We start from the raw sequence: 13934 nt of genomic DNA, 5'->3' as shown, positions 1-13934 counted from the left end.
TCGACCGGGGTAAACCTGGATCTTGATCCGACGTCCGTGGAGCCCTTCTCGGATACGATGGCTGGGAGGTCCCGGTCAACTTTTTACCTTCGGACTTAGTCTCTTTTTTGGATGTTTTTCTTTACCGGGACGAACCACGAAGTCAGGCCGGGTCGCGGTTGAGGCAAGCCGGCTAGAATTTCCGCGTCGGGTCGGTCACTTTATGGAGCTTTTTTTCAAAAATTCTCCAATCTTTTCCAAACTTCTGGGGCTTCACCCAGATGTTCTTTTAAGGTTCTTTTGGGGTCCACAGCTCACCCCAAGGGTCCAGAAGTTCTGTGATGGTCCTTGGGGGTGCGGACTTCAACTCCCAGAATGCACCTGGCGCAAACTCCTTTTTGGCCACTGGACAGTGGTCAGCTGGTCGCTTTCTTCAGGAGTTGGTGCAGGGGACTCTGGTTTAGCAATTTTTCACCTGTAGCAAACAGGGAGTCCCTCCTTGAACCAGTTGAAGCCAGGCAAAGTCCTTCTTGTGGTGAAGCCCAAGTGTGCAGCTGGTGCAGTCCTTCTGAGTGCAGGTTCCAGGTGCAGGCCAGGGGTCCAGCAGGGCAGTCCTTCTTCTCCTTTAGTTCCTTTCTTGTTGAAATCTGGTAGGGATCTGAGGCGTGGGTGCAGGTCTGCCAGTTTTATCCTTGCTCCTGGGTGAAAAGCAGGGGGGCCCTGGTTCTCCAATCAGGGACAGGGTCGTCCCCCTGTGATGACCACTTCCTGGGAAGTGTGGCAAAAATCCATCCCAGAAGGCAACAGTCTCTAAAAATCCAACATGGATGAATCTGATTTTTGGAGGTTACATCTGGCTGAGCCCACCACTGGTGTGGCTAAAAATCATAAACACACCCCTCTCCTGCCCTCTCCTAATCTAATCAAGGGGGCACCTAATTGTCTGGGGTTGCAGGATGTGGGGGTGTTGCTGGGTGCTGCAAATGTCCTTCTCTGCCTTTGAAGACCAGTTTGGCAGCCCTCCCCCTTCCTGCCTCACCATCTGCTGAGGGGAGATTCTCTCCCCCAAGCACATTCCTTTGTGTGAAGTCAGGCCACTTCACACCTCATTAAAGTAGCCTGGCAGAAGCTGCTGCAGGCTGGCCAATCAGAGCACAGCAGCAAAAACAATGCAGAGCTGAAATTGGCAACTTTTTAGGTAAAGTCTAAACTTTTTACCTGAACTGGTTATATTAAATCCAACAACTGGAAGTTGTGGGATTTATTATAACAATCAATTTGATACCAAATTCTTGGTATGTAACATTTAAGGAGACTTTAAAATTTAAAATAAAGTCTGCCCATTCTAGCCTATGAAGGCCATTTACTTCAATGAGGGAAAAACGAATTTGGCTGTTTTTACCTCACCAGGGCTTATAAATCTATTTGTATAATGTCCCTGCTTATAGTTACATGGCACCCAGCCCTAGGGGCACATAGGGCACACCTTAGGGGTGACTTATATGTAAAAATAAGGTAGTTTAAGACTTTGGAAGTACCTTTAATTCCAAAGTCGAATTTGCATATAACCTTAATTTAAAAGCAGCCAGCAAGGCAGGCTTACTTTTAAAATGACACTGGGCACCTCAGCAATGCACCTAGGTGTGCACCACCTATGCTGTGGTCCCTAAACCTACATGCCCTACCATATACTAGGGACTTATAGGTAGGTTAACTTAGCCAATTATAATTAGCCTAATTTGCATATCTATTTTACACAGAGCACAGGCCCTGGGACTGGTTAGCAGTACCCAGGGCACCATCAGAGTCAGGAAAACACCAGCATAAAGTGGAAAATGGGGGCAAAACGTTATGGGGCCTCTGCAATCAGCCCCAGTTTCTCACACAATTACACTACCAATATGGAATAAACAGGAGATATGTAATAGCCTTAGGAATCTGTGTCTAGGCGCACATGCGCCACGCATCCTTACAAAATATTAATCCTGTAAGAGAAGACGTCACATAAGATTACGTACAGATCATTGAAAACCAACACAGGACGACTAGCTGCATGCCTTGTTTATTTTTCCAGAGGTATACTAGGCCGTTGGCACAGTATAAACTGGGTAATCTTGTATCATAGTGTTTCGACCTCGCATAAATACATGAAATCCTCAATAACTCTATCAAGATTAGATATCTATAAAACATTGTTTACTTGAGAACTGTCATCCTGGAAGTATCTGAAAATGTATGAATAGTCATGTCTTAACAAAATGAAAAAAGAAATAAATCAGTCTTTCGACCTTAGCACAAAATATCCTCACCTCTTTATATTGACAAAACTGTTTGGCTGCCATTGCAGCCAATTTTACTTCAAAGCCCCGCAGTCTCTGAAGTCCCTCTTCAGTATTCATTGCAGCACTCTGGATAATGGCAAGGTTCAGTTCGGTACCACAACATACACCCTCGTCATTAAGCGCTGGGCAATAAAAATTGGTTTTACCCTAAATTCAGAAAATATAAACAGTTGTCATTTTTTTACAAAGCCATTCTGAGACCAAAATCTTATGAATAAAAAAATCACATAAATGTACAAAAACATGTTCAACATGAAAGTTTTGGAAAATCCTGCTTTTAAATTGTTCATTGCAAAAACAACAAGTGATGGACGGAATGCTGAGCATTGTCAAACATTCACCCCCAGTACAGTGATCTGGACCTAAATCCATTGTTTTTTTGCTGCCCATGCCATTCCAGTTTGGACCCAGCCATATGCAAATCAGTCTTGACCCTGTTCCCCATGGGAATAGTCCAGCCCGAACTGCTAGGCCAGATCTTCCCTGGACTGAAAACAAGCATCCTGGAACCAGTCTCAGGGTTTCACCCCTCATCAGCCAGGCTAGCTTGAATCCAGTAGCATGGGAAGCACGGGACCCACGTCTGGGCATACCCTTCCCACTAAGGGCAACAAAGCAAAAACACCAAGTGATGGACGGAATGCTGAACATTGTCAAACATTCACCCCCAGTACAGTGATCTGGGCCTAAATCCATCGTTTATTTGCTGCCCATGCCATTCCAGTTTGGACCCAGCCATATGCAAATCAGTCTTGACCCTGTTCCCCATGGGAACAGTCCAGCCCGAACTGCTAGGCCAGGTCTTCCCTGGACTGGAAACAAGCATCCTGGGACCGGTTTCGGGGTTTCACCCCTCATCAGCCAGACGTGGGTCCCTTGCTCACTATGCCACTGGAATCAAGCTAGCCTGGCTGAAGAAGGGTGATACCCTGAAACCGGTCCCAGGATGCTTGTTTCCGGTCCAGGGAGGACCTGGCCTGGCAGTTCGGGCTGGACGGTTCCCATGAGGAACAGGGTTAAGACTGATTTGCATATGGCTGGGTCCAAACTGGGGTGGCATGGTGAGCAAAAGAACGATGGATTAAACCCAGATCTATAACTGGGGGTGAGTGTTTGCATTGTCAGCACTCCGTCCATCATCCTTTTGTGTTGCTAATGTTGCCCTAAGTGGGAAGGGTATGCCCAGGCGTGGGTCCCTTGCTCACTATGCCACTGGAATCAAGCTAGCCTGGCTGAAGAAGGGTGATACTCTTAAACCAGTACCAGGATGCTTGTTTCTGGTCCAGGGAGGACCTGGCCTGGCAGTTTGGGCTGGACTGTTCCCATGAGGAACAGGGTCAAGACTGATTTGCATAGGGCTGGGTCCAAACTGGGGTGGCATGGTGAGCAAAAGAACGATGGATTAAACCCTGATCTGTAACTGGGCATGAGTGTTTGCATTGTCAGCACTCTGTCCATCATCCTTTTGTGTTTAAATTGTTTATTAGCACAAATATGTACAGCCAGTTCTTCTTAAAACAAATGTAGCCTAGCCAATGAAGGAAAATTAGACGGTAACATTCCAAGAACCATCAAATGCGGCCTTTGAGAAAAAAGCACATACGTTTTAAGTGGTAACATGCCAGCAGAGCTTCTTCAAGGTTCCTCAGCCAGATGAACATGGGAGGGAAGTGAATGGCTGGGGAAGTATCTCTTAGAGATAGGGAGGGGTACCCCCAAAACTGTCACAGCTACTCAATTTGTCACTTGCGTTATACTAGCCCCAAAACATCTACTGAAGGCAGTGTGTTAGAAATGGGGTGTCTGGTTGGCAGTGATTTTGCACTCTGTCCATGCAGGGACCCCCACTCTAGTCAGGGTAAGGGAGATACACCCCTAGGATAATCACTACTGACCTCCTTGATAGCTTGGCACAAGCAGTCAGGCTTATCTCAGAGGCAATGTGTACAGTATTTGTACCAAAACACACAGTAATACAGTGAAAACACTATAAAATGGACACCATACCAGTTTAGGAAACAGCCAATATTAATCTGAATCAAATAGGACTAAAACAGCAAATATCCAACATACACAAGTAAAGTTTTGAATTTTTAAAATAAGAGTCTTATCCCATAGAAAACAATGGAAAGGTTGTTACACAAAGTACCTGGTTTGCGTCAAAAATAAAGCTGCACGAGCGAGCGTATGTCGGAAAAGTCATCGATGAGTTGATTCCTTACTCGTAAGTTAGGCTGTGCATCATTTCTTCTCTGGTCGAGTAGGCAATGCGTCATTATTCTCTCCCACAAGAGAACGATGCGTCGATTTCTGGACAGAGCACCTCAAAACCACATAGGTTCACATTGATTCTGACATTCAGCTATGATGCGTGTGAAATCCAGCCGCACAGTGTTGGACAACCCAGCTTTGTGGAGTTTGTGTTGTTTTCAGCAGCCGCAAGCAGGTGTTGCTTTATTACTCCAGCTGCGATGCAGGTGATGTGTTGATTTCCCAGTCGAAATGCAGGTGGCACGTCAATTTCAGCTGCGAGGCAGTTGCACGTTGTTTTTACAGCCATGTTGCAGGTGGTGCAACAACATTTTCCCCCCACAGCGTCCTGTGCATAGATTTCAGTCCTTGCTCTACCAGCTTCACCTTTGAAGGCCCCAGGGACTGGATAGGGCACCACTTGGCAGTACAGAAGTCTCAGCGGATAGTCCAGGTTCTGGCCTAGGAAGTCTTTGATGGCCCGGAGACTTCAAAACAGAAGGTAAGCTCAGTCCAAGTCCTTGGAGACACTTCACAATCAGGAATATACCACAACGTCCAGTCTTCGTCCACTTTTAGGCAGAAGCAGCAACTGCAGGCCAACCCAGCAAAGCACAGTCACAAGCAAAGGGGCAGTACTCCTCCTCCAGCTCTTCTCCTTGGCAGAGGTTCCACTTGAACCCAGAAATAGTCTAAACATCTGGGGGTTTGGGTCCACTATTAATACCCCTTTCTGCTTTTTAAGTAGGCAAACTTCAAAGGAAAGTCTCTGTTGTTCACAAGATCCTGCCATGCCCAGGCTTGGCTCCAGACTCACACCAGGCACTTGGAGACTGCATTGTGTGAGGGAAGGCACAGCCCATTCAGGTGTAAGTGACCACTCCTCCCTCCAGCCAATCAGGATATGCAGGCTACACCCCAGCCCCCTTTTGTGTCACTGTCTAGTGGAGATTCACAAAAAGCCCAATTGCCAATCTGACCCAGACAGGGAATACACAAGCAGGCAGAGTCACAGAATGGTTTAAACAAGACAATGTCCACTTTCTAAAAGTGGCATTTTCAAACTGACAACTTAAAAACCAACTTTACCAAAAGTTGTATTTTTAAACTGTGAGTTCAGACACCGCAAACTCCAAATCATTATCTGCTCCCAAAGGGAAACTGCACTTACAAAGATATTTTAAGGCAGCTCTATGTTAACCTATGAGAAAGATATGCCTTTCAACAGTGAAAACTGAATTTGGAAGTATTACACTGCTAGGACATGTACAACACATCAGCACATGTCCTACCTTTAACATATATTGTACCCTGCCCATGGGGCTACCTAGGGCCTTCCTTAGGGGTGCCTTATATGTACAAAAAGGGAAGGTTTGGGCTTCGCAATGTTTAAAATTGCACACACAGACACTACAGTGGCAGGTCTGAGCCATGTTTACAGGGCTACTCATGTGGGTGGCACAACCAGTGCTGCAGACCCACTAGTAACATTTGACTTACAGGTCCTAGGCACCTCTAGTGCACTTTATTAGGGACCTACTAGTATATCAAATATGCCAATCATGGAAAAACACATACAATTTACACAGGGAGCACTTGCACTTTGGCACTGGTCAGCAACGGTAATGTGCCCAGAGTACCAAAACCAGTAAAAACAAAGTCCAGCACACAGTCAGAACATAAGAAGCAGAGGTAAAAAAGACAGGGGAGACCACGCCAAGGATGCACGTTTTAACACAGTGGTTATCCCACTTCTCAAGAAGCACATATTTAACTCCATTGAACCTGCAAGTAACCACCCAGTTCTAAGATTATCTGAACTCCCTGAAGGAGTCGTCATCTCACTTTATGAGGCATGTGGAACCTAACAATCTGCTCCACTCCCTCCAGGTGGCACTAAGGAGTGGCAGAGGGCTCCAAAACCTTTACGTTTTGCCCTTATGGAAGAACACTGGTAGGTGATAGATGTCAAAGTGTTTACACTTTGATTTGGTTGTATCTCTTTGTAGTATTTAACACTCCCAACCATGCTACCCCTTTCAACGCGGTTCTAGAGATGGCATCTCTGCTGGTTTTACTCATTTTGTCAGATCACTCATAACATTTTGCTCTTGCTTTATCTTTGCAAGATCTTGTCCTCTCAATTCTGGGGTGAACCCTGCCTCTTCTCATGCGTCTAGCCTTGTTTAAGGTATTACTCAACCTCTTGCCTCCCTCTTTTTCTGCTATGGACCATGATTTTCTAATTGATACCCACTGAACTCTCAGGTTGGATAAAAATAATTCCGACATCAGCACCATTTTAATGTGCTTACCACATTGCAGTGCATCACTGGATGCAGGTTACCATTCCCAAGCTAAAAGACAAAAAACTGAACTGCAGAGGTGAAAAACTGCCCTGGTGCCTCCAAATCAGGCCAGTGTTTTTGAGGCCTCATAATAGCTTTGTGGCAATAGTGTAACAATTCTTTGATGTGCTGTCAGTCAACATTCAAAATAATAAAAATATGGTTTTAGTGACATCATGTTTTCTCCAACTTAGGTTTTAACACTGGTTGTAATCATGAGCTAGGAAGATGCTAAACAGTTATAATAAATATATACAAACACAGTATTAACTTGAGTGCCCCCTTTAGTGAGTTAATATTCTCAGCACACAATAAAAACTTTAAAATTCGTTAGAACCTCACCAACAGGCCGGTCACAAATGAGGGTGAGAGTCTAAACTCCTTAAAGATAAGGCCAGACGTATATGGTCCCATATACTAGACCATTAATCAAAGTTCAAGAGTGATCTTATATACTCATGATTGGAGGTTCTTCCAGGCACAGCAGAAGTTGCTCACTGTGATGGTCCCTGTTCTCAAAGTATGAGTTTATACCTGTGCCTCTATATTTTAATTGTTCGTGGCAGACCTTATTCTCATAAGTCTCAGTTGTCACAACTCCATCTTGTGCCCTATGTGTGTTTGGTTTTACTAGCCGAGCTCATGTCACCCTTCTCTTGTGGCACCTCCCTGTCCCAAGTACTCCCAGTCATCATTCCCTTCTGGCACGCTCCCCTCTCAAACACTCCCTGATTTCCCTCCCAGGAAGCCTGAACCATCAACCCTCGTATTCTGTTGCTATGCAAGTTTAGTCTATTTTGCACCTGCAGAGATCACATATCTATTTAGGATAGTTACGCTTCCACTGTGAGCCACTGAATTGTACCATCATGCACTTGGAGTTCCGTTGTACCTGTTTATTGTTGCCAGTTAGCATTTGCACCTGCAAGGCCTCTTATTGGTTATAGGTTATAGGTAATATGTGGCTTTTCCCAGGGTAATTGGAATATTCCACACTTCCATGTGGCAAATATGCCAATCATGGATACACCAATTACATACACCTTTTGTATAGGAGCACTTGCACTTTAGCACGGGATATCAGTGATGAAGTCCCCAGAGTAACAAAAACAGCAAAAACAGAGTCCAGCACACATCAACAACCTGGGAAACAGAGGCAAAAGGTTAGGGGAGACCACGCCAAGGATTCCAAGTCTAACAATGGCCATTGCACTACTTGTAGACAGGGTGAAAGCTTGAAAACAATCACTCCACCTTTGTTTTATTGTTTTCAGAGCAGCCTCCGACCATGTGGACTGTGCCAGGCCCTCTAGCAAGTTGGAGGTTGCCACTACCTCTTCTGGACATGCTAATGGCTCTCCACACAGATACATGAATGCTGATAAAGCTGGAGGTAGGGACGCACTTCTCAAGGCGAATACCAACAGGCATGGGGCTAGAGCAGGGATGTTTCCTGGCACCCACACTTTTTAAGCTATTACTGGCCATCTGGACCTTGGCATGTGACCAATGCAACTCCCATATCTTGAGGTTAGGGGGCCTGCTGTTGTTGAATCTTCTGTAAGCAGATGATATAGCTTTAGTTAGCCATATCCCAATGGGCCTGCAACATCTTCTGTGCACAGCACAGAAATACTCTGATGAAAATGGTCTATGGGTCCGCTTCGACAAAACACGCACCTTTCTATAAACCACACCCGGAAAAAGGAACCAACTTGGCATTGGGGTAACTAAGCAATCGTGTCAACAACAGAATACAACTATCTAGGGCTATTAGTCGACAAGGATGGTAATTTTATATGCCAAAGGGAGGCAATAACACGGGAAACATTGTCACTGGCAGTGTTGCTAAAGACCATGAAAGAAAAGTTGAATGGGCCACCACTGTCTCCACTTCTCCAGGTAATACAAGCCAAGCTCCTACTGACATATGCCAGTGAACTCCAAAAGGGCAGGGACATCAAAATCCTGGATAGTACATTAGTGAAAGCATACAGAATAATCTTCAGCCTGCCAAAGTTCACTTCACCGGCACAGATCAGGCTGGAATTTGGTTTGTTGAAGCAATCCTTGTCAAAGCAAGGAGCTTTTATTAACTTCTGGGACAAAATAAGGAATGCTCTGGCAGGATCATTTAACCGCTGGCAGGAGATACAACAGAAGGAAACATCACCAGCTGGAATCTATCTTAAAGACTCCCTTCTTTAGACTAGATTAACAGAGCTGTGGGAATTCCTGAGTAGTGAAAACATGTTTCAAAAAGCAGTGTGGAAATCTACTAAGCTCCAATCTGATGTGGAAGAAAAGGCGACCCTCTCTGTCAGATCCCATGCCTGGATGGCCTTGCACACTTACACCACGGTAGCACCTCAGAGATACCTAAGTTTAGGTTTTTCTAGAGTTATGAACGAAAAATTCCTGAAACATCATCTGAGTTTTCTGCCCTGCTCTCAGCATCTCCCTCAATGGCAGAGAATTAACACAACGAAGATCTGCAGATTATGTGGCTCAGACCCTGAACATATGCCACACTAAGGGGCATATTTATACACTGATTGCGCCGGATTTGCATCATTTTATTTTACGCAAATTCGGCGCAAACTTACCTCCATATTTATACTTTGGTGCTAGACCTGTCTAGCGCCAAATTTATGGAGTGAGAGTAATTATTTTACTGAGGAAACCTACCTTGCGTTAATGACATGCAAGGTAGGCGTTCCCAGGCAAAAAATGAGCCTTAACCACTTTAGAGTCATTTTTTAATGCGTGGGTCAGGGCAGGCATTAAGGGACCTGTGGGGTCATTTCCACAGGTGTCCTTCCCTGCCCCCAGGGATACCCCCTGCCACCCTCACCCACCCCTGGAGGATACCCATGGATGGCGGGACCCATCTACGGTAAGTAGAGGTAAGTTTATTTTTTATGTGGAAGTGGCATGGGGGGCCTAACTTGGGCCCCCCTACATGCCACTGTGCCCATTGGCCGTGCCCAGGAGACAGAAGTCCCCTGGGCATGGCCATTGGACAGGGGGGCATGACTCCTGTCTTTCCTAAGACAAGAGTCATTTCCATGGGGGTTGTGCGTCAAAAAATGACGCTAGTCAGGTTAGAGTCAATATTTTGGACTCTAACAAGACTTGCACCATTCTTTAGCGCACAACCCCCAGTCTTCCCAATGCCTCCGCTGCCCGGTTAGAGTTATTTATTTTGACACTAACCAGGACGCAGCGCCGGCTACCATCATTCCATAAATATGATGCCCGGCTGGCGCGTTGGAATGGCGATAGCTGGCGTTATACTTTTTGATGCAAATCTGCCCTACCACAGATTTGCATCAAAAAGTATAAATATGGGCCTAATTGTGAAGAGATGTGGGCCTGTTGGAGAAAAGAGGACTTCTGCTAAAAATCCCCTTTAACCAAAGAGGAAACTGCTCCCGGAGGCAGGCAGTGATTGCCTGCTATGCACCTGGAGGTGCTCAATTGATTTGCAGATTTGTAAAATTCCTTAACCTGACTTCGAAGAAAATGCTGAAGGCGGACACTGTGGCGCGTGGCGCCCGACCTGGACCTCTTCACTGTTACTGTTATACCTGAACGTAGCATCTTGGATCAAACTGCAGTAGCCTCTGCCAGTAAGGAATACATTAGTCACTTCCAGCCCTTATATACTCATTGTAGTGGCATATTGGCTCCTTGGCCCCTGTCCTTGGCTCTGGGGCCATCAGGAATGTGCCTTGGCTTCCACCCAGGCTCAAGACAGCTCTATGTGGCATAGAGCTGCACCCTGGGTGTACTTGCAACGTAGGGCCCTGAGAAATAAATTGCTGAGGCCTTAGCTACTAAGGAATGTATAAGACATGCCTGGCCCTTATACACACAGAATGGGCCCCAGGACTTATCTACGTGCAAGGCAGGACCACAAGGTGGCTTTTCATCCACTCCTGCGCTGGCACTTTTCACTTCTAGGCTCCCAGCTTTCAATTTGGTCCACTATTTCTGCACTGGTACTCTGACACTTGGGCTTTCTTTTCTGTACTAGCGTCCCCATGGTTGGGCCCTAGCCTGCGACAAATGATAGGCAGCTCTTTGATGCTCCCTTACCAGTCAATGGTTCTCCTGGCCTGGGACGCCTTGGGGTGAGCACTAACTCTAACGAATACTGCCGGGCTACATATGTTGCGCCCTTCAAGGCTCCCCATTAAAACTGTTTTCAATCTTTTTGCTGACATTGCATTTTACAATCTGTATTTCATGGTTTCCATGTTGTGCAATTATTTTAAGTAACTATGCAATAAAGATTTACTTACTTACTTACATCAACACAATTGTGGAGATATTTGTAGCATGAGGAAGCTTACCATTTCCCTGTGACTAATCTTGACAACTGGAAAAAGATATACTATAGATTTGTGTGTTATTTTGTTAAAATAAAAAATAAACATTCACAGCAGGATTCTTTTTCAGTTATCTGAGAGGCTTTGACAATAACCTTGGACTTACCTGCTCATCATGCAATTGGGGTTCAGTGAAAGGGTTTGCAATAATGAGTAAGAAGTTATTACATTTTAATACTAATATCAGTGGCACAGGAAGTTCATAATTTTAATGAGCTGATGAAACTGCAACAATAATACTATGCGCCTCTCCTTCCTTACCCACTCTAAGCAAGTACAGCACCACTGGAATAAAGAACTTGGGGCAGCGTGGTGTCCACATGGCAACTCCAAACGAAGATCAATTTCATCATCACCTACAAAGTAAATAAATGCAAGAAGTTCAAAGGTCTCAGTATTCATAGATGTTTAGTTTAAAAAAAACACCCAGATCGACCCCGGCTGTGTACGTTTTACCAGTACCTAATATGCTCTAAAATGTTTAATTTTGGCAGCTGAACTAGTAATTGGGGCAAGGTTTATCCTTAAGCAAGTGTGTAATTTTCCTAATTCACAGGCTCCAAGTTGTTAACACTAAAAGGCTATTTTCAGAATTAAAAAAACACATTCCTCAGAAATATAAATCATGCATGACACCTTAAATATAGAACTAACTTACCTGCAATTATCAGATTTAGGTGCAGATTTATGCAAAGTGGCCCTGCACTTAGTGCCACGCCACTTTTCTTGTGCCCCTTACAAACCCCCTTGAGCCACCATGTGTGCACTGTATTTAAAATATGGGGCACAATGGAGGTAGTTAGGGAACTAGCGTCATACTTTTTTATGCTAGTTTGGCGCTTTGCAGTGCCAGCGTAAAAAATGTTGACGCCAATCCTGCAAAGCACCCAGAGGCCCATTGAAACCAATGAGAGCCTCCTTGCTACGTCTGCTCTGAGCAAGCGAAAAAATCCCAGAAGAAATTACGCAAAGAAATCGATCAGAATTCTTTGTGCCATTTTGTCAGCCCCCCCCGGTGCCAGAAACGCTCCCCTTGTATACATTATGCTTGGCGCAGGCATAATGTGGCACAAGGTGTTACAAAGTGGCACAATGCATGCATTGCACCACTTTGTAAATATGCTGCAATTTCTTTGCTCTTCCATCGCCACATTGGCGTAAACAAATTACGCTAATGTGGAGTTGCATTGCCGTTAGGCCCTCTTAAATCTGGGCCTTAGTCCCTCCTGATCTCTTTCAGCCCCTTGCCATAATACAACTTACAACCACTGTCCACAGTATGCAAAGTACTGGTCTTGCCTTATTATAATGCCACCCATCTATATATAAAAATTAGCTTATTTCCTCAGTTTCGCAATACTAATGTCTACTTGGGTCCTTATTCCTTGACCTTCCACTTTGTTTCTGTGTGACAGTGATTTAGGTTTAATTGCATTAATTTATCTATTACTGTTATGATAATCAACGTTTTTATCTGACATGGATACAGGATCCAATACACAAACATAACAAAGAGGTGATACGAAATAACAACATTGACAAAGGCAATAGGTCTGGAGTTGGAGGCCAGCCTTTTGTCTTTGTCAGTACTTGTTTTGTCCTCTCGTTTGTAGAACATTTTTGTTGGGGAAGCTACAAGGCCTTTACAAATATGTAACAAAAATATTGTCCAAAATTATAAGCTTTTAGCCTCAAATAGCACTTGTTGCCATGGTAGTCTATGGCACTGAAGGGTACTAATTTATATCCAGGTGTGTTCCTTGTGAAAGGGCAGAATGGTGTCACTGTCACCGTGAAGTTAGCCAACGTGGGTTGACTCATTGGCCTTTAATGTATACTGTGTTTGGCAAAGAAAAATATGAATGACACAAGAGCCAATTAGATGAAGAGGGGTGGCTGAAATCCCCTGCAATTTAGTATACCAAATGTATATAATGTTTGTGAAATCGAAAGAATAACTAATGTCAGACCTAACCACCAGACCTAAAAATGGAAAAAGCTTTTTTCAATAACAACCCCTTCTACAAACTGCTGATAACATCAGCACCAAAACATTGGTGTAGCGGCTGTAGCCTATACATAAGTAAACCAATAAAGTACTAGAACAAGGGCCTATCTTGCAAATTGCTGGAGCAAACTTTTTTTTAATAACAACTAATTCTACAAATTGCACTTAGATTCATGGCGATGCAGTAGGCTGCAACATGTACACGTATTAGGTTTGAATAGCTAAAGAAGCATTTTAATGCAAAGTTGACCTAGGGTAAGAATGCGAAATGTTTAATATTTGACAAATTGATGTACTAGGAGAATTATAAACTTTTTTTAGTATTGACCTTCCCATAGGCATGTTTGACAAAATTGCATTATTTGTATCAAATTGTTTTAGTTTCACTCAGCAAATTTTTCTAGTTATACCAAAGAACATGTAAAATATTGAATAAAGCACTTGTTGTTTGAATGAAGTAATGGAAATGCTAATGTTAAAAATCAATTTCTTAAAGGCAATTCATTAGTGAGAAACCTCAAAGGTTTTGATAAACAAGCTGACAAAATGTGAATGTTGGCAAGTTGCTATCATCACTGGTGAGGAGAGGAGTGCTCCTATTCCAATGACGATA

General features: G+C 44.2%; 1 protein-coding gene across 2 annotated transcripts in view; it reads right to left on the bottom strand.

The window, feature by feature from the left end:
- Positions 1-13934, bottom strand: part of LOC138265792 (uncharacterized) — a 91965-nt gene that overhangs the window by 21147 nt on the left and 56884 nt on the right. For both annotated transcript variants that reach the window (XM_069213826.1, XM_069213825.1), the window contains exons 2-3: positions 11575-11669; positions 2289-2468 (exon numbers count right to left, since the gene is read on the bottom strand). In XM_069213826.1, the coding sequence (XP_069069927.1) occupies positions 2289-2468; positions 11575-11669 (275 nt within the window). The remainder of the gene's footprint in view (positions 1-2288; positions 2469-11574; positions 11670-13934) is intronic.

The sequence above is a fragment of the Pleurodeles waltl genome, chromosome 11 (genome assembly GCF_031143425.1).
Source record: "Pleurodeles waltl isolate 20211129_DDA chromosome 11, aPleWal1.hap1.20221129, whole genome shotgun sequence".
NCBI lineage: Eukaryota > Metazoa > Chordata > Amphibia > Caudata > Salamandridae > Pleurodeles > Pleurodeles waltl.
The sequence above is the reverse complement of the archived record's forward strand: the minus strand, read 5'-3'. Positions and strand labels throughout refer to the sequence as shown.